Source organism: Pleurodeles waltl, chromosome 5 (genome assembly GCF_031143425.1).
Source record: "Pleurodeles waltl isolate 20211129_DDA chromosome 5, aPleWal1.hap1.20221129, whole genome shotgun sequence".
Classification (NCBI taxonomy): domain Eukaryota; kingdom Metazoa; phylum Chordata; class Amphibia; order Caudata; family Salamandridae; genus Pleurodeles; species Pleurodeles waltl.
Genome location: NC_090444.1, coordinates 650,160,860 through 650,180,094, shown reverse-complemented (window position 1 = coordinate 650,180,094; position 19,235 = coordinate 650,160,860). Strand labels below are relative to the sequence as shown.

Genomic DNA, 19,235 nt, shown 5'->3' with positions numbered 1-19,235 from the left:
GCTTTAATCTGCATGGGGTCGCTCTTGCTCTCAAAAAGGAGGGGAGGCACAGAGTTGGCCCTGGCATAGGCTCTGAAGAACCATGCCTCGAACACAGATGTTCCTTCATAGGCGTCAGCGGACTTTTTGTGTTCGACTTCACCCGCGTGTCCCAATGACTTCAAGTGGGATGAAGAGGAGCTAGGACTCAGGACTCCTGGAAGGACCTCGGGATCTAGACCTCTGAGGAGTCGCGCCACTCAGTCTCCTGCCAGGCCGCTAGCAGCTTTAGGGACTGTTCTCTCAAAGCCTTGAGCGCAATGGTAAGGCAGTCAGAGCATGACTTGGAGTTGTGGTTGCACTCCAGATACCACAGACATACAAGGTGTCGGTCCGTCACCGACACAGCATGGTGACAGGCGCCACAGTGTTTAAAACCAGTCTTCCTCAATTACATCTTGACCTAAACACACAAGGAGGGAAAAAAAACAAAAAAGTGACAAAACGTTGAAAGAAATCCTGCCAAAAAGTGACAGGAATGGGTCTCTCCAGATCTGCGCTGGCTGGCGTGGAAAGAAAAGAACTGACATGAGTGCACTGAGGTGGAGCCTATATAGGAGAAGCGGAGATCACTTCCAGCGCAGACAATGAAGCGGGGAGCCAAACGACACCACCTACTGGTGCACAGGGGGTCTCACGAAAAAATCTTCTGGATTCAGTCTGACGCATGGGGAGAATTCATAGGTAAGAAATCTGTGGCCAGAAGTCTCTATCAGATTGGGCATTTTGCTGTAGCTATGCCTGCGTGTCACACACATTAATAACAGGAAGCTTCTATTAACTACATATCAACTGCGTGCTGAACATCTGATCAATGCCAACAATGTTCTGTTCTGCCACAGATTGGAAGAGAGCATTTTCCGCTATTCCTGTAGCTGGAGTGGGTTGTTCCCTCTCCATGTGTGTTGGTCTCTACTGGGGTCTGGTACAAGGCCAAAAAAGTTATTAAATACAGGAGGTGATAAAGCAGTGACTGGGGCTAAGGTAGTGAGGGTTATAGTAGAAACAATCGTTGTGGTACTCGCTGGCAGAAGAAATGAGCATGGCAATTTGTTGCATGATGCATAATGCAAGTCAAGCATCCAGACAGAGCTTAGGTAACTTAACCACCAATGTAGTCTACATTACTACACAGCCCAGTTGCACCATTAGGATTGTTATAAAGCAAAATAAACATAAGTAAAAAACTACTTGTTTTAAAGAAATTACAAAATAATGGAAAAAACTATTGCAACAGGCAATTTTCGACTAATCTGGTCACTGGTTGCAGTATGTATCAATCTAGCTTGTGATGCGCCTGCCTATAAACTTCCAGAGGAGATTTGGCTTTAATTTTTTTTATTCATCTGCCTCAATGCCCCAACCCCCAGGATGCCGTACTTACAGGATATGTTGCTGATGAGTACCTGCGGTCCAAGATATCTATCAGCAACATGGTTCATATGATTAAGTAAACAAAATTCAGCAGAGCCATAGGCCTTGATGGAGTTCCAAATTCAGGGCCAGGAATACAACCTTTTGTTTTGTGACTCGCAATTAGCAATCCTTTTGAGAAGCAATAAAGCAGTTTTTTATTTTGTTTTTGTTTTAATGCAGCATGTTTTCCTTAGAGGAAAACCGGATGCATAAAAAATAAAAATAAAGTTTTCTTTCATTGTTCCAGAGTAGGCAGCAGTCCATGGGACCACTTCCTGCTCTGACAAAACATTGTCACTACCATCCACAAAGGGGAAGGGATCCCGTGGGACCACTTACCGTTTGCGAACGAGTTAACACCAATTTGAAATTGGTGTTAACTGTGATTGTTTTGTGACAGTGAATGCGATTGCAAACCAATCATATCACCCTATGAGTCGCAATTAGGAAGGGATGCCCTCAGGACACCCCTTCCTAATTTACGAGTCACAATCCCTATTTTGCGAGCTGGTAAGTGGATACCGACTCGCAAAATAGGGATGGTACAAGGCCATTTTGTGGTTGCAAATGGCAGTTTTTTAGTCTTTTGCAACCGGACAATTTTGTCATACATCTGGCGCTCAGTGCTTAAACTGGAATCCATATTTTGAGCATCTATATTTTTACCCCGTTTTACACATCCCATACAAAACTGGCGTACAAAAGGGCGAACAAGCTTATCGAAGTCATGTAGGCTTTTTTCCCTTTTGGATTCTTCTCAGATGTTTACATGGCTTCTGCTCCAGTATCGTGAGGAAAACAGGAAGGAATAACAGCTTACACAAGTGACTACCCTGTGGCATAAACTTTTGTTTTCTCCATGGATGTTGATTGAAAAAACAAAAGTGTATGCCTATTCTATTGACTTCCTGTAGCATTCAACATGGTAGAGGAGTGCTATATGTGGTCAGAAATCAGTGGTATTAGCATACCTTAGTTATTTCTATATTTGGGCTTTGCACACCTTTACTTTTACTAGTGTATAACTAAATAATAAGGGAGCTATGGTAGATGAAGAAGAAGAAAAAAAAGAAACAAAATCACCATTTTAGTTTGTGCCAAGGATCATGTGCTCCAAGACCAGATTGTGATAGGACAACAGAGAAAACCTGATGCGTTTTGACTGTACTGATTGTCAAGCTATTAAGATCCCAGTGAGTGGAAACAGCAAGTCAGTTTGGAACAACAACCAAATATGTGTGTGTGTGTGTGTGTAAGCGAGATTGTGTGTGTGTGTGTGTGTGTGGGGGGGGGGAGGGGGGGGGTGGTGGTGGTGGTGCAGGGTAGGTTCTGTACATCTCACTCGGAAGTGACCACAAAAATCGTCCCTATGAGTGGTGTGAGGTGATGTAATCTTTTCTATGGAAGCTATGTTATGAAGCTGTAAAGATTATAAGCAAAACATATCAAAGGCTCCTTATGTGTGCATAGCTCTAAGTTCACATACCTTCCCTGATTTTGGGACTTCATGGCCGTATTACATATGTTGACCATCCCACTGAACAGTAGAGCTGCAGAGGGGGACCAAAAGTATCACACACCCTTATCTGTCTCTAGCTATAGCTCCCTAATACCAACCTATGGTAAGACTGACTGTTGGTGGCTGCTAATTTTCATACCGGAAGCACATTTAATTTTATCTGTGCACTTAAACCGGGAAAGGACAGAAAGAGCAAGAGCTTTCTCTTCTTTGTAAAATGTGGTGTGCCAACTCTGGCATTCCTATTATGGCCCAAAGATATGTCAAGTATTAAGTACAGTGTTCTAGTTGTGCACATGAGAGGAGATCAGCTGTAATGTGAACAGTATCAACTACGTTTCACATCAGGATTGTACTTCCCTCCAGGTTGTCTTTGACTGCTGACATGAGAAACTGCATGCGTCCTGTTCTCCATTTCCTTGTTTTCAAACGTTGTTGCTTGGAGAACACACTATTTTCCCTTCGAAACCAACTTTTGCTTGCCACTGTAGCTAAACTATTTCCTTAGTTGTGCTAGGTGTTGCTGGTAACCAAAGTGCTAGGCTGAGCTTATACGGTGTCAGATCAGGGAAGTACGCATAACGCCGGGACCAAGGGATGCCTGCCGCTTTCCTGCAAGTCAATCGTGTTCACTCCTACACTACAGAATACTTGCATGAGTTGTAAACATTTAATTAGATTGTACATTCATTGGCTCTGAATTTTCTCCAATGCCTCAAAGCCAGAAAAAAAGAACAGCTGCCGTCATCCCCCCTGCAGTAATAGTAGAGAAGGCTATGTAGCGTCCCAGAAAAAAATGTCTTAGAAGGAACTGTCTTGTCAGATGCAGTCCACCTTCAAAAGGTCAGAAGCAGAAGGAATTGAATTGAATTCGAATAGCTGATGAAAAGTAAAGGGAGGAATTTAAGATGCTGACTCAAAAGATGAGTGTAATTATGAGGGATGATAAAGGGTCAGATAGAGATGGGTTTTACAAAAAGTGCATGAAAAAATAAGCATTTTAGTCATGGATGTGCTTATAAGGATTAAGGATTGAACAGTGAGATGAAGTAATGCATGAGCAGAGATGGCCCGAGTGGGAAGAAATGAGAATTTAAACTAATATATGGCAGGCACAAATAAAGAAATGTGATGGGTGAAGGGAAGCAGATAAAAAAAATAACTCTAAAAACACCTGTGGAGATATATTAACAGACTGGAAACAGAGCGTGGGAAAAGGATGAGTAAGAGTGACCAGTGAGGAAGGGAGAGATCAAACCAGCAGGACCCAAGGATGTGAACCAACAGTCTATGAAAACTTTCAAATATCAAAGGAGATTTAAGATTTTGTAAAGATTACCATGAGCAAAACAAAAGTGGGAATATGTGATAGAACGAGGTAAGAGAACACAGCAAAAGATTATCAGTAAACATTACCCACACACTTCATCCAGATGATACACAGGGGACTACAGCATACATATTAGATTTTGGTGGTGGGCTTCAAAGAAACGAACTTTGGATAATACTTTAATATAATAGGCATTATCCTGGTTGTAGTTTTACAACTGTACTTTATCTCGGTCACATTCTGGATACTGTCAAGCAATAACTATTAACATTGATTCTGCATTCTGCTATGATAACAGATTAGCAAATGCTGGATGGCGACCTGTATGCAGGTCTTCATATCACATTAAATGGCTATGGTCAAAGTATCTGATCATTTTGCTATAGAAAGTTATTAAACAACTCTGTTGAAAATCTCAAATTGTTTCAACAGTTTCCTCAAGCTCACCAAGTGCCATGGGAAAATCACCAGGCACACATCAGTCATATGGCCGCAAGTAACAAATTCAAAAGAAAGGCTACCCAAGCTTTTACTGCCAGACTCATACAGAACAACAAAAATAATGAATTTAGAGATTTTCAGGTGAAGAATCTTTTCTCCCAACGAATGTCTGTATTCAACAATGCAGCTATAATCAGTTTTTGAATACTGCATTCACTGGTGCCATTCACTTCCCAATAAACGTACTTGTGAAGGTGGGAATTAAATCCTCCAGGGACCATAGGGCAAGAACTTGGGAATATAAACAGAGAGAACCAAATGAAATGTGTAGATGTTCTGAGGAGTCAACTTACAAATATAGAGATTGCGTTTCGTGTTCCTGTTTCGTATTCCTAGCCAGCATGCTAAATTCCTTTGTCACTGAATCATTATTCAGTTCAATTATACGTGCCTAGTACTTGGTATTTAGCACAGAATCTGAAAGAATGGACATGTATAATGCTTCTAACAAGATTTTATACCAGTTTCAGAGCAACAGCGCCACAAATTATTTCATCTGGTTGGCAACATTCAAACACCTGAGGATTTTTCAATGTGAACAGCAAAAATCCTCAAAATGTACTTACCCAAATAGTAGTAGTGGAGAACTGATATGTGGAGGAAAGAACTTAATAGCATAAAATCCACTAAACTTAACTGAACAGCATCAAATGCACTAAACAGTGACGAACTTACCAGCTGTAGTTTTTATCTGGTGTAGGTACTGAATCATCAAAAAAGGAGTCCCCTTCATGGTCTTCACCATCTACACCAATTTCACTTCTCTCGCTGGCTTGCTGCAGGTTGTTCAATTTGGCATTGGGCTTTGACTCACTGGCTGAAGAGTTGCTGCTGCTTTTGCTCTTAGACTCTCGTACGGAGTTGGTGTTTTTGCTGGTGTCATCAGGAGTCTTTAAAAAGACATAAGCATGTTTTAACCTTTACAAATCATTTGTCCGGTGAAAGAGGGACAGCCATTTCTGGATTAAAAATGTATTGTCTAACCAAATTGATAACACTGGTACAGAAATAAAACATTGTGTCTCCTTATCAGTAGGTTTGATCTGAAAGGTTTTACTGTGAATGCACACCAATCTCCCAGCACAAAAAATGTTCTTAACCTTTTAAAGGAAAACAGCCACTTTCTGTTCAACCCAGGCAAGAGATCCCACACAAGTCTCAACCAATGTAAAAATGAATGCCAAATGGTACACAAGAGAACCTGGATGGAATCCTAAGTTAAAGATATTTTTTTTGGTTAACAATGAGGAGTTGGACTCAGCAAACGGTTTATTGTTACAGCATGAACAATTACAAAGTCAGTGATTTCTCCATTCAGTCTTATGGCAGTGCACAGGAAATAAAATTGATAAGATTGCAAACCACCCATTTCCCTTTACTATAAACAATTATACATTTACTGATAACACTTGTAGATGTTCAATTACAAATCTGATTGAAAGTCATGCTTAAAGTTCAGAGGTATTGCACCAAATATTTGAATCAAAAATATATATATGTTTTAGAACTGATGTACTGGTCAACAGTCATTACTAAAATTTACACCATGCCTGTAATACAAGCAAAACCACTATGGGGCAGGTATGCTTAATGTACCAACATCACACGAACGCTTCAATGCCTAACTGATACCAATCTAAGAGGAAAGGGAGAAAATTAAAGCAGTCTCTAAAAACATAAGCAGCAAACAACCCTTCCACATTTATTCTACTCTTAGTTGATAGGAACTGAATTTCTATGGGCACTTGGGAATTTTTGCACAAAGCACCGAGCATCACATCCTCTTCGTTAATCTCTACTTCATGAGCCCTTGTATCAGAAATCTCCACAATCTCATCGAACTATTGTGTTTTGTTATTATATATATGGAAAATGTCACTTACCCAGTGTACATCTGTTTGCGGCATGAGACGCTGCAGATTCACATGCTGTGCATTATCCTGCCATCTAGTGTTGGGCTCGGAGTGTTACAAGTTGTTTTTCTTCGAAGAAGTCTTTTCGAGTCACGAGACCGAGGGACTCCTCCCATTTCGGCTCCATTGCGCATGGGCGTCGACTCCATCTTAGATTGTTTTTCCCGCAGAGGGTGAGGTAGGAGTTGTGTATATAGTAATAGTGCCCATGCAATGGAGTAATTATGTATGTACATAATGGGTCTAAAAGTGATATACATTTACAAATGTACAAGTTTTATTAACATCTAATATATATCATTTTGATCAACTTATAACAGCTACAGGCTCCCGGGGAGGCGGGAGGGCGCATGTGAATCTGCAGCGTCTCATGCCACGAACAGATGTACACTGGGTAAGTGACATTTTCCGTTCGATGGCATGTCTAGCTGCAGATACACATGCTGTGCATAGACTAGTAAGCAGTTATCTCCCCAAAAGCGGTGGTTTAGCCTGTAGGAGTTGAAGTTGTTTGAAACAATGTTCGTAATACTGCCTGTCCTACTGTGGCTTGTTGTGTTGTTAACACATCCACACAGTAATGTTTTGTGAATATATGAGGCGTAGACCATGTGGCTGCCTTACAAATTTCTGTCATAGGTATATTTCCTAGAAAGACCATTGTGGCGCCTTTCTTCCTAGTGGAGTGTGCCTTCGGTGTAATAGGCAGTTCTCTCTTTGCTTTAACATAGCAAGTTTGAATACACTTAACTATCCATCTGGCAATGCCTTGTTTGGATATTGGATTTCCTGCATGAGGTTTTTGAAAGGCTACAAACAATTGTTTTGCGAAACTGTTTTGTTCTATCAATGTTATACATTAGTGCCCTTTTGATGTCTAATGTATGTAATGCCCTTTCGGCTACTGAGTCTGGTTGTGGAAAAAAGACTGGGAGTTCCACAGTTTGATTTAGGTGGAACGGTGATATAACTTTAGGTAAAAATGTTGGATTTGTGCGTAGAACCACTTTGTTTGTGTATTTGTATAAAGGGTTCTTGTATGGTAAATGCTTGTATTTCACTTACTCTTCTAAGAGATGTGATAGCTATTAGAAAGGCTACTTTCCAGGTTAAGTATTGCATCTCACAAGAGTGCATGGGTTCAAATGGTGGAACCATGGACCCATGAGTCGTGTTAATACAATATTGAGGTTCCATGAGGGAACTGGTGGTGTTCTTGGGGGTATGATTCTCTTTAGACCCTCCATAATGAAAATGTCACTTACCCAGTGTACATCTGTTCGTGGCATCAGTCGCAGTAGATTCGCATGTTCTGCAATAGCTCGCCATCTGGTGTTGGGCCGGAGTGTTACAAGTTGTTTTTCTTCGAAGAAGTCTTTCGAGTCACGGGACCGAGTGACTCCTCCTTTTGTCTCCATTGCGCATGGGCGTCGACTCCATCTTCGATTGTTTTTCCCCGCAGAGGGTGAGGTAGGAGTTGAATTGTAGTAATAGTGCCCATGCAATGGAGTGACTAAGTATGCACTTATTTAAGGTTGAGATGATACATATATAAATAATTGAAGGTAACTTCCAAACTGCTACAGGCTCCCGGGGAGGCGGGTGGGCACATGCGAATCTACTGCGACTGATGCCACGAACAGATGTACACTGGGTAAGTGACATTTTCAGTTCGATGGCATCTGTCGCTGTAGATACGCATGTTCTGCAATAGACTAGTAAGCAGTTATTTCCCCAAAAGCGGTGGATCAGCCTGTAGGAGTGGAAGTAGTCTGAAATAATGTCCTTAATACAGCTTGACCTACTGTGGCTTGTTGTGCGGATAACACGTCTACACAGTAATGCTTGGTGAATGTGTGAGGCGTAGACCATGTGGCTGCCTTACATATTTCTTGCATTGGGATGTTTCCTAGAAAGGCCATGGTAGCACCTTTCTTTCTGGTTGAGTGTGCCCTTGGTGTAATGGGCAGCTGTCGTTTAGCTTTAAGGTAGCAGATTTGGATGCATTTAACTATCCATCTGGCTATACCTTGTTTTGAAATTGGGTTTCCTGCATGAGGTTTTTGAAATGCAATAAAGAGTTGTTTAGTCTTTCTGATGTTCTTTGTTCTGTCAATGTAATACATTAATGCTCTTTTGACATCTAATGTATGTAGTGCCCTTTCAGCTACGGTATCTGGCTGTGGAAAGAACACCGGAAGTTCCACTGTTTGATTTAGATGGAACGGTGAAATAACCTTTGGCAAAAATTTAGGATTGGTCCTTAGGACGACTTTATTTTTGTGTAGTTGTATAAAAGGTTCCTGTATAGTAAACGCCTGAATCTCGCTTACTCTTCTCAGGGAAGTAATGGCGATGAGAAATGCCACCTTCCAGGTTAGGAACTGTATGTCGCAGGAGTGCATGGGTTCAAAAGGTGGACCCATAAGTCTAGTTAGGACAACATTTAGGTTCCATGAAGGAACAGGTAGTGTTCTTGGTGGTATAATTCTCCTAAGGCCCTCCATGAATGCTTTAATGACTGGTATTTTATATAGGGAAGTTGAATAGGTAGTCTGCAGGTATGCAGATATTGCTGCAAGGTGAATCTTAATGGAAGAGAAAGCTAGGTTAGATTTTTGTAAGTGAAGCAAGTAACCCACTACATGTTCTGGAGTTGTGTGTAATGGTTGTATTTGATTAATATGGCAGTAGCAAACAAACCTCTTCCATTTACTTGCATAGCAGTGCCTGGTGGATGGCCTTCTTGCTTGTTTTATGACTTCCATACATTCTTGGGTAAGTTGTAAGTGCCCGAATTCTAGGATTTCAGGAGCCAGATTGCTAGATTCAGCGATGCTGGATCTGGGTGTCTGATCTTTTGGTTGTGCTGTGTCAACAGATCTGGCCTGTTGGGCAATTTGATGCAGGGTACCACTGATAGGTCTAGCAGCGTTGTGTACCAGGGTTGCCTTGCCCAAGTTGGTGCTATCAATATGAGTTTGAGTTTGCTTTGACTGAGTTTGTTTACCAGGTAAGGAAGGAGAGGGAGAGGAGGAAAAGCGTAAGCAAATATCCCTGACCAGTTCATCCATAGGGCATTGCCTTGGGATTGTTTGTGTGGGTATCTGGATGCGAAGTTTTGGCATTTTGCGTTCTCCCTTGTCGCAAACAAGTCTATCTGAGGTGTTCCCCAGAGTTTGAAATAAGTGTTCAGTATTTGGGGGTGAATTTCCCATTCGTGGACCTGTTGGTGATCTCGAGAGAGATTGTCTGCGAGTTGATTTTGTATCCCTGGTATAAACTGTGCAATTAGGCGAATTTGGTTGTGAATTGCCCAATGCCAAATTTTTTGTGCTAACAGGCTTAACTGCGTGGAGTGCGTCCCTCCCTGCTTGTTTAGATAATACATTGTTGTCATGTTGTCTGTTTTGACGAGAATGTATTTGTGAACTATTATTGGTTGGAAAGCTTTTAGTGCTTGAAAAACTGCAAGAAGTTCTAGGTGATTGATATGCAGTTTTGTTTGATGTACGTTCCATTGTCCTTGTATGCTGTGTTGATCGAGGTGTGCTCCCCACCCTGTCATGGAAGCATCTGTTGTTATTACGTATTGTGGCACTGGGTCTTGGAAAGGCCGCCCCTTGTTTAAATTTATGTTGTTCCACCACAGAAGCGAGAGGTAAGTTTGGCGGTCTATTAACACCAGATCTAGAAGGTGACCCTGTGCTTGAGACCACTGTGATGCTAGGCATTGTTGTAAGGGCCTCATGTGCAGTCTTGCGTTTGGGACAATGGCTATGCATGATGACATCATGCCTAGGAGTTGTAATACCATCTTTGCTTGTATCTTTTGTGTTGGATACATGCGTTGTATGATGGTGTTGAAATTTTGAATTCTTTGTGGACTTGGAGTGGCTACTCCTTTTGATGTGTCTATTATGGCTCCCAGGTATTGTTGTACCTTGCGTGGCAGAATTTTGGATTTTGTGAAATTGACGGTGAACCCTAGTTTGAAGAGGGTTTGTATGATATGATTTGTGTGATTTGAGCACTCTATTAACGAATGGGCCTTGATTAGCCAGTCGTCTAGATATGGGAACACATGTATTTGCTGTCTTCTGATGTGTGCAGCGACTACCGCTAGACATTTGGTAAAGACTCTTGGTGCGGTTGTTAATCCGAAAGGCAGTACCTTGAATTGGTAATGTATTCCTTTGAATACAAACCTTAGGTATTTCCTGTGCGATGGGTGTATTGGTATATGGAAATAAGCATCCTTGAGGTCTAAAGTTGCCATGTAGTCGTGCAGCTTTAGCAATGGCAATACTTCTTGTAGTGTGACCATGTGGAAGTGGTCTGATTTGATGAAAGTGTTGACTACTCTGAGGTCTAGGATTGGTCTCAGTGTTTTGTCCTTCTTTGGTATCAGAAAGTACAGTGAGTAAACTCCTGTGTTTATTTGTGTGTTTGGCACTAATTCGATTGCATTCTTTTGCAATAGTGCCTGCACTTCTATCTCTAGGAGATTGGAATGGTGTGTTGTTAAATTTTGTGCTTTTGGTGGTATGTTTGGAGGGAACTGTAGAAATTCTATGCAGTAACCATGTTGGATAATTGCTAGAACCCAAGTGTCTGTAGTGATTTTCTCCCATGCTCTGTAATAATGACCTATTCGTCCCCCCACTGGTGTTGTGTGGAGGGGGTGAGTGACATGTGAGTCACTGTTTAGTAGTAGGGGTTTTGGGGCTTTGGAATCTTCCTCTATTTCTAGGGAATTGCCCTCCTCTATATTGTCCCCGAAAACCTCCTCTATACTGTCCTTGGTAACTGGACGGTGTGGCTTGTGAGGTGCTGGCTTGTGTGCTTTGACCCCGAAACCCCCCTCGAAAGGGCGTTTTACGGAATGAGCTGTAATTCCCTCTGCTCTGCGGGGAGTAGAGTGCGCCCATGGCTTTGGCAGTGTCCGTATCTTTTTTGAGTTTCTCAATCGCTGTGTCCACTTCTGGACCGAACAGTTCTTTTTCATTAAAAGGCATATTGAGAACTGCTTGTTGAATCTCTGGTTTAAATCCAGACGTTCGGAGCCATGCATGCCTTCTGATAGTTATAGATGTATTAATTGTCCGTGCAGCTGTATCTGCAGCGTCCATGGAGGAGCGGATCTGGTTGTTGGAGATGGCCTGTCCCTCCTCAACCACTTGTTTTGCCCTATTTTGGAAGTCTTTGGGCAGATGTTCAATGAGATGTTGCATCTCGTCCCAGTGGGCTCTGTCATAGCGCGCAAGTAGTGCCTGGGAGTTCGCGATGCGCCACTGGTTTGCAGCTTGTGCTGCGACTCTCTTACCAGCTGCATCAAACTTGCGGCTTTCTTTATCTGGGGGTGGTGCATCTCCAGATGTGTGAGAGTTGGCCCTTTTTCTAGCTGCTCCTACAACAACAGAGTCTGGTGGCAGCTGTGTTGTGATGAAAGCCGGGTCCGTAGGAGGCGGCTTATACTTTTTTTCCACCCTTGGTGTGATTGCCCTACTTTTGACCGGGTCCTTAAATATGTCTTTTGCGTGCCGGAGCATACCAGGGAGCATAGGCAGGCTTTGGTAGGAGCTGTGGGTGGAGGAGAGTGTGTTGAACAAGAAATCATCCTCGACCTGTTCTGAGTGGAGGCTTACGTTGTGAAATTGTGCTGCTCTAGCCACCACCTGAGAGTACGCGGTGCTGTCTTCTGGTGGAGATGGTTTTGTAGGGTATGCCTCTGGGCTGTTATCTGACACTGGGGCGTCGTATAGGTCCCATGCGTCCTGGTCTTGGTCACCCTGGCTCATGGTGGTGTGAGCTGGGGAGTGTGATGGCGTTTGTGCTGGTGAAACGTTAATCACGGGCGGAGGAGAGGGTGGTGGTGTAACTCTTTTCACCACTTTTGGTTGTGGTGCTTGTTCCGTCTGGAACTCCAACCTTCTCTTTCTCCTAATGGGGGGAAGGGTGCTTATTTTTCCTGTCCCCTGCTGAATGAAGATACGCTTTTGCGTATGGTCCGCATCAGTTGCTTGTAGCTCTTCCTCAAACCTATGCTTCTGCATTTGGGAGGTTAGCGAGTGCTCTTCTGTATAAGAGCCTGAAGCTGGGTCGCTTGCAGTTTGTTTCGGCATCGAAACTTTGTCTGCGTGTTTTTTCGGCTCCGAGGTGACTTTTTTCCTTTTCGGGGCCGAAACCTCTCGGCGTCGATCTGTTTCGGTGCCGCTGTCTCGGCGTCGAGCCGTGTCCACACCGGCATCTCGGTGTCGAGGCTTGTCTCCAGCACTTTCTCGGTCCCGAGAAGGCTGCGTGCCGGTGTCTCGACCGGAGTCGGACGATCTCGGCACCGTTTGGGCCTTTTTCGGTGCCGACGGTCGGTCACCGATTTTATGGGTTGAGCCATGGCCTGGTGGCAGTGGCGTCCCCTGGGCCTTGTAAATGTTTCTTTGTGTGGTTTTCGACGTCTTACTCACGGTTTGTGTATCGTCGAATCCTTCGGAGTCTGAGTCTTGGATCGAGAAGGTACCTTCCTCTTCCTGTTCCTCGAACTCCCGTCGGGCTGTCGGTGCGGACGCCATTTGAAGTCTTCTGGCTCGACGGTCTCGGAGTGTTTTTCGGGACCGGAACGCACGACAGGCCTCGCAGGTGTCTTCGCTGTGCTCAGGTGACAGGCACAGGTTGCAGACCAAGTGTTGGTCTGTGTAGGGGTATTTATTGTGGCATTTGGGGCAGAAACGGAAAGGGGTCCGTTCCATCGGCGTTCCTCAGCACGCGGTCGGGCCGACCAGGCCCCGACGGAGGATCGAAAAACTACCCCGAAGGGCACCGGAGCTCTTCGATCTTCGATGCGGTGTTGAATGTAAGTACGCCGATCCCGAACGCAACAATACCGACGAAAATCTTCCGAAATTAACTATTTTTTCTGTTCCGAAACTCGGAGCGACAGGAACACGTCCGAACCCGATGGCGGAAAAAAAACAATCGAAGATGGAGTCGACGCCCATGCGCAATGGAGACAAAAGGAGGAGTCACTCGGTCCCGTGACTCGAAAGACTTCTTCGAAGAAAAACAACTTGTAACACTCCGGCCCAACACCAGATGGCGAGCTATTGCAGAACATGCGTATCTACAGCGACAGATGCCATCGAACATGCTTTTATGACTGGGATTCTAAACAGTGATGTTGAATGTGTGATCTGCAGATAAGCAGATATTGCTGTGAGATGTATTTTAATGGACGAAAAAGCTAGCTTTGATTTTTGTAAGTGTAATAAGTAGCTTACGATGTTTTTTTGTGGATGCATATAGTGGTTGAATTCGATTATTATGGCAGTAATAAACAAATCTTTTCCATTTATTTGCGCAACAATGTCTTGTAGTAAGTTTCCTAGCTTGTTTAACGACCTCCATACATTCTTGTGTAAGGTCTAAATGTCCAAATTCTAAGACTTTAGGAGCCAGATTGCTAGATTGAGTGATGCTAGATTCGGGTGTCTGATCTGTTGTTTGTGTTGAGTTAACAGATCTGGTCTGTTTGGTAGTTTTATATGAGGTACTACTGACAGATCTAGTAGTGTCGTGTACCATGGTTGGCGAGCCCAAGTTGGAGCTACTAGTAGTAGTTTGAGTTTGTTTTGACTCAATTTCTTTACCAGATAGGGAAGGAGTGGGAGAGGGGGAAAAGCGTAAGCAAATATCCCTGACCAACTCATCCATAACGCATTGCCCTTGGAGCGAGGGTGTGGGTACCTGGAAGCGAAGTTTTGGCATTTTGCGTTTTCTTTTGTTGCGAGTAGGTCTATTAGTGGTGTTACCCAGTTTTGAAAGTAAGTTTGTAGTACCTGGGGATGAATTTCCCATTCGTTGATTTGTTGGTGATCTCGACTGAGATTGTCGGCTAACTGGTTTTGAATTCCTGGGATGTACTGTGCTATTAGGCGAATGTGATTGTGAATCGGCCAATGGCAAATTTTTTGTGCTAAGAGACACAGATGTGATGAGTGTGTCCCTCCCTGTTTGTTTAGGTAACACATTGTTGTCATGTTGTCTGTTTTGATAAGAATGTGTTTGTGTGCTATTAACGGTTGAAATGCTTTCAATGCTAGAAACACTGCTAGTAGTTCTAGATGATTTATATGAAGCTGGCTTTGTTGAGCGTCCCATTGTCCCTGTATGCTGTGCTGGTTGAGGTGTGCTCCCCACCCTATCATGGAAGCATCTGTTGTGATCACGTATTGAGGCGCAGGGCCTTGGAATGGCTGCCCTTGGTTTAAATTTATAGGATTCCACCATTGAAGAGAGGAGTATGTTTGGCGGTCTATCAACACTAGATCTTGAAGTTGACCCTGCACTTGTGTCCATTGTGTTGCTAGGCACTGTTGTAAGGGCCGCATGTGTAGTCTTGCGTTTGGGACAATGGCTATGCATGAAGACATAATGCCTAGAAGTTTCATCACAAACCTTACTTGATAGTGTTGGTTTGGGTGCATGTTTAGTATTACGTTTTGGAATGCTTGTACCCTTTGTGGACTTGGAGTGGCAATCCCTTTTTGTGTGTTGATTGTTGCTCCTAAGTATTGTTGTATTTGACACGGTTGTAAATGTGATTTTTGGTAGTTTATTGAGAACCCTAACTTGTGAAGGGTTTCTATGACGTATTTTGTGTGTTGAAGACACTGTTGCTGGGTGCTGGTTTTTATTAACCAATCGTCTAGCTAAGGGAATACGTGTACGTGCTGTCTCCTGATATGTGCAGCTACTACCGCAAGGCATTTCGTGAATACTCTTGGTGCTGTTATCCCGAACGGTAACACTTTGAATTGGTAATGTACTCCTTGGATTACAAATCTTAAGTATTTCCTGTGGGAAGGATGTATGGGTATGTGGAAGTAAGCATCCTTGAGATCTAATGTTGACATGTAGTCCTGTTTGAGCAAGGGAATCACGTCTTGAAGTGTCACCATGTGAAAGTGATCTGATTTGATATAAAGATTTAGTGTTCTGAGATCTAAGATGGGTTCCTTTCTGATGGTTGGGTACTAGTTCTATTGCATCTTTTTGTAACAACGCTTGGACTTCTAGTTGTAATAGATCCAAGTGCTGTTTGGACATGTTGTGCGCTTTTGGAGGCACATTTTGTGGTAATTGTAGGAATTCTATGCAATAACCATGTTGGATAATGGCTAGGACACACGAGTCCGTAGTTATGTGTTTCCAATTTTGGTAATAATCTGTGAGTCTCCCCCCCACTGGTGTTATGTGTTGGGGATTTGTGACGTTGGAGTCACTGTTTAGTTTGTGGGGTTTTTGGGCTTTGGAATTTCCCTCTTGTTTTAGGGAACTGTCCACCCCTATATTGTCCCCGAAAGCCTCCTCTTTGGTATTGGCCCTGGTATGTGGGTCTAGCCTGTGAGGTAGAAGGCTCTGTGCTTTGGGCCCGAAACCCCCCTCTAAAGTGTGGCTTCCTAAAGGTGCCTCTGCTGTGTGGAGAGTAGAGCGCGCCCATGGCTTTGGCCGTATCAGTGTCTTTCTTTAGCTTTTCTATAGCTCTGTCTACCTCCGGCCCAAACAATTGTTGTCCATTAAAAGGCATATTCAGCACAGCCTGCTGGATCTCTGGCTTAAATCAGGAGGTGCGTAGCCATGCGTGTCTCCGAATGGTGACTGCTGTGTTTACTGTTCTGGTGGCTGTGTCTGCTGAGTCCATAGCCGATCTTATTTGGTTGTTGGAGATACTTTGGCCCTTCTCCACAACCTGTTGGGCATGCTTCTGAAACTCTTTGGGAAGGTGTTCAATGAAATGTTGCATTTCGTCCCAATGTGCCCTGTCGTATCTTGCCAATAAAGCTTGCGAATTGGCAATTCGCCATTGATTGGCTGCCTGTGCTGCCACCCTTTTCCCTGCCGCATCGAACTTCTGACTTTCCTTGTCAGGTGGTGGTGCATCCCCAGAAGTCTGTGAGTTTGCCCTTTTCTGGGCTGCTCCTACTACCACTGAGTCAGGAGTTAGCTGTTGCGTGATGTACACAGGGTCCATAGGGGGAGGTTTGTACTTCTCCACCCTAGGTGTGATGGCTCTGCCTTTGACTGGGTCTTGAAACACCTGATGAATAAAAAGTCATCCTCTATAGGTTCGGAATGCAGTGCTACGTTATGAAAAGTAGCTGCCCTGGAAACCACCTGCATGTAAGCAGTACTGTCTTCTCGTGGTGATGGTCTTGCCGGGTAGCAATCCGGACTATTATCAGATACTGGTGCATCGTACAGATCCCATGCATCTGGGTCATCTTGGCTCATCCCTGTGTGCGTTGGTGATTGCATCATTGGGGGTGTTGCAATTGGGGACAGTTGTGGTGAGTGCAGTGGCGATGGCTGTGGTGAAAAATGTGGTGGTGTTTTTTCTTTAGCCACCTTTGCTTTTGGCTGCTTTTCTGTTTCATGGAAAGCTAGTTACCGCTTCATTTTAATTGGGGGAAGAGTTCTTATTTTCCCCGTGTCCTTCTGTATAGGGAGCTTCCTCTGTGTAAAGTCTGGCTCTCCCATCTCTAGTTCTTGTCCAAATTTATGGCCTTGTAGTTTTGAGGAAAGGCCTTGTTCGTCGGTATAGGAGCTTTGTTTTGGCTCCGAGGCTGGATGTTTCGGCACCAAAACCTTTTCAGCAGTCTTTTTCGGCTCCAAAGCAACTTTTTTAGTTTTCGGGGTGCCGATCTCTCGGTGCCGAGTTTGGTCGGAGCAGGTATCTTGGTGCCGAGTTTGGTCGGAGCCGGTATCTCGGTGTAGAGTATATTCTGTGCCGGTATCTCGACCAGAGTCGGATGTCTTTGGCTGGTGTGTGCCCTTTTTCGGTGCTTACAGGTAAAGCCATGGCCTGATGGCGGTTGCGTCCCCTGGGCTTTCATAATTTTTGAGTGAGTTTTGTCCGGGGCTGTTTTACTCACGGTTTGTGGCCTTGCCGGCTGCTCACTCTAGGGCTCGTCCGAGTCCAAATCAGGAATGGAGAATGTCTCCTCTTCTTCAACATCGGGGTGTCCAGCCGGCGTCTACACCATTTGAAGCCTTCGAGCTCTCCGGTCCCGTAGCGTCTTCTTCGACCGAAATGCCCGACAGGCCTCGCAGGTATCCTCTTTGTGTTCGGGGGACAAACACAAATTACAGACCAAATGCTGGTCTGTATAAGCATACTTAGCGTGGCATTCGGGGCAGAAGCCGAATGGGGTCCATTCCATGAGCCTTGAAGACGCACGCGGTCGGGCCGACGAGGCCCCGCCGGGGAGTGGAAGCCCTGAAGGGCTGCCGGAGCTCTTCTTTTCTTCGGTGTCGATGTGCTATTACTAACCCGATACCGAGCGCAAACAATACTGTCGAATTTTCCGATTGTTAACTAACTTTTCTGTCGAAACACGGAGCGAAGAGGAACACGTCCGAACCTGATGGCGGAAAGAAAACAATCTAAGATGGAGTCGACGCCCATGCGCAATGGAGCCGAAATGGGAGGAGTCCCTCGGTCTCGTGACTCGAAAAGACTTCTTCGAAGAAAAACAACTTGTAACACTCCGAGCCCAACACTAGATGGCAGGATAATGCGCAGCATGTGTATCTGCAGCTAAACATGCCATCAAACATATATATATATATATATATATATATATATATATATATATATATATATATATATTAAAATTCACTGAAAAAAACAAAGGTGATAGGGATGTTACAGTTATGTTCAGATTCTACACGCACAAAACCACTCGTGCCCTAAGGCAACTACAACTCGTGCCCCTGCCATGCAGTTATTGCATCAATAATTTTACTTCAGATGTTACAGTGATATTATCAAGGTCATAGAAGATGTCATTTGTGATGTAATATCTGGGGTAATTTGCAGCGCATGGCAAGGGCACAAGTTATTGTTACTTGAAATTACTAACTATAACAGCCGAATTTCTATGGTTTTGTGCATGTAAAATATGAACCTAACTATAGAGTCCCAGTAACCTTTGTTTTTTTTAGTGAATTTGCTATTTTTTTTTACATTCTATTTCCGAACTATAACTTATCTGTAATCTTTGTTGTTTTTCAGTGACTTTCTATTTTTTTTTTTTTTTTTTTAACGTTAAGTAAAATATACATCACAATGCATGGGGGGCTGGACACAGGGCCTGGCCTTGTGCCACGCCCCCTCCCACAAGACTTCAGCTCCTGACCCCCTCCTCCCTTGCCATCCATTGTCCAAGGTCATGTCCCTGCTGCCTCCCAACAGTCCTGTGTGGCCATTGTTTTGCCACTGCCCTTTCCACCCGCCCCCAACAAGTAGCTTACTGCCCCATTCACCATCCTCCCTATCTTATGTTGTCAGAGTTCATGCACCAGCCCCATCCCTCTTGCCCTGCATGGTCCGATGGGCTGCCACTGCCCTCATTTACTTGATCTCTGCCCACTCCTCGTGCCCTCCACTCCCCAATTATATGCCCCATCATTGCACTCCTCCTTAGCCTCTGTTTAGCCTGCTGCTCCTAACCTCCTTCCC

The 19,235-nt window shown here is 44.0% G+C and overlaps 1 protein-coding gene across 6 annotated transcripts in view; it reads right to left on the bottom strand.

Moving 5' to 3' along the window:
• CEP43 (centrosomal protein 43) overlaps positions 1-19,235 on the bottom strand; it is a 292,488-nt gene that overhangs the window by 81,090 nt on the left and 192,163 nt on the right. For all 6 annotated transcript variants that reach the window (XM_069234521.1, XM_069234520.1, XM_069234525.1 and 3 more), the window contains one exon: positions 5,481-5,695. In XM_069234521.1, coding sequence (XP_069090622.1) covers positions 5,481-5,695 — 215 coding nt within the window. The remainder of the gene's footprint in view (positions 1-5,480; positions 5,696-19,235) is intronic.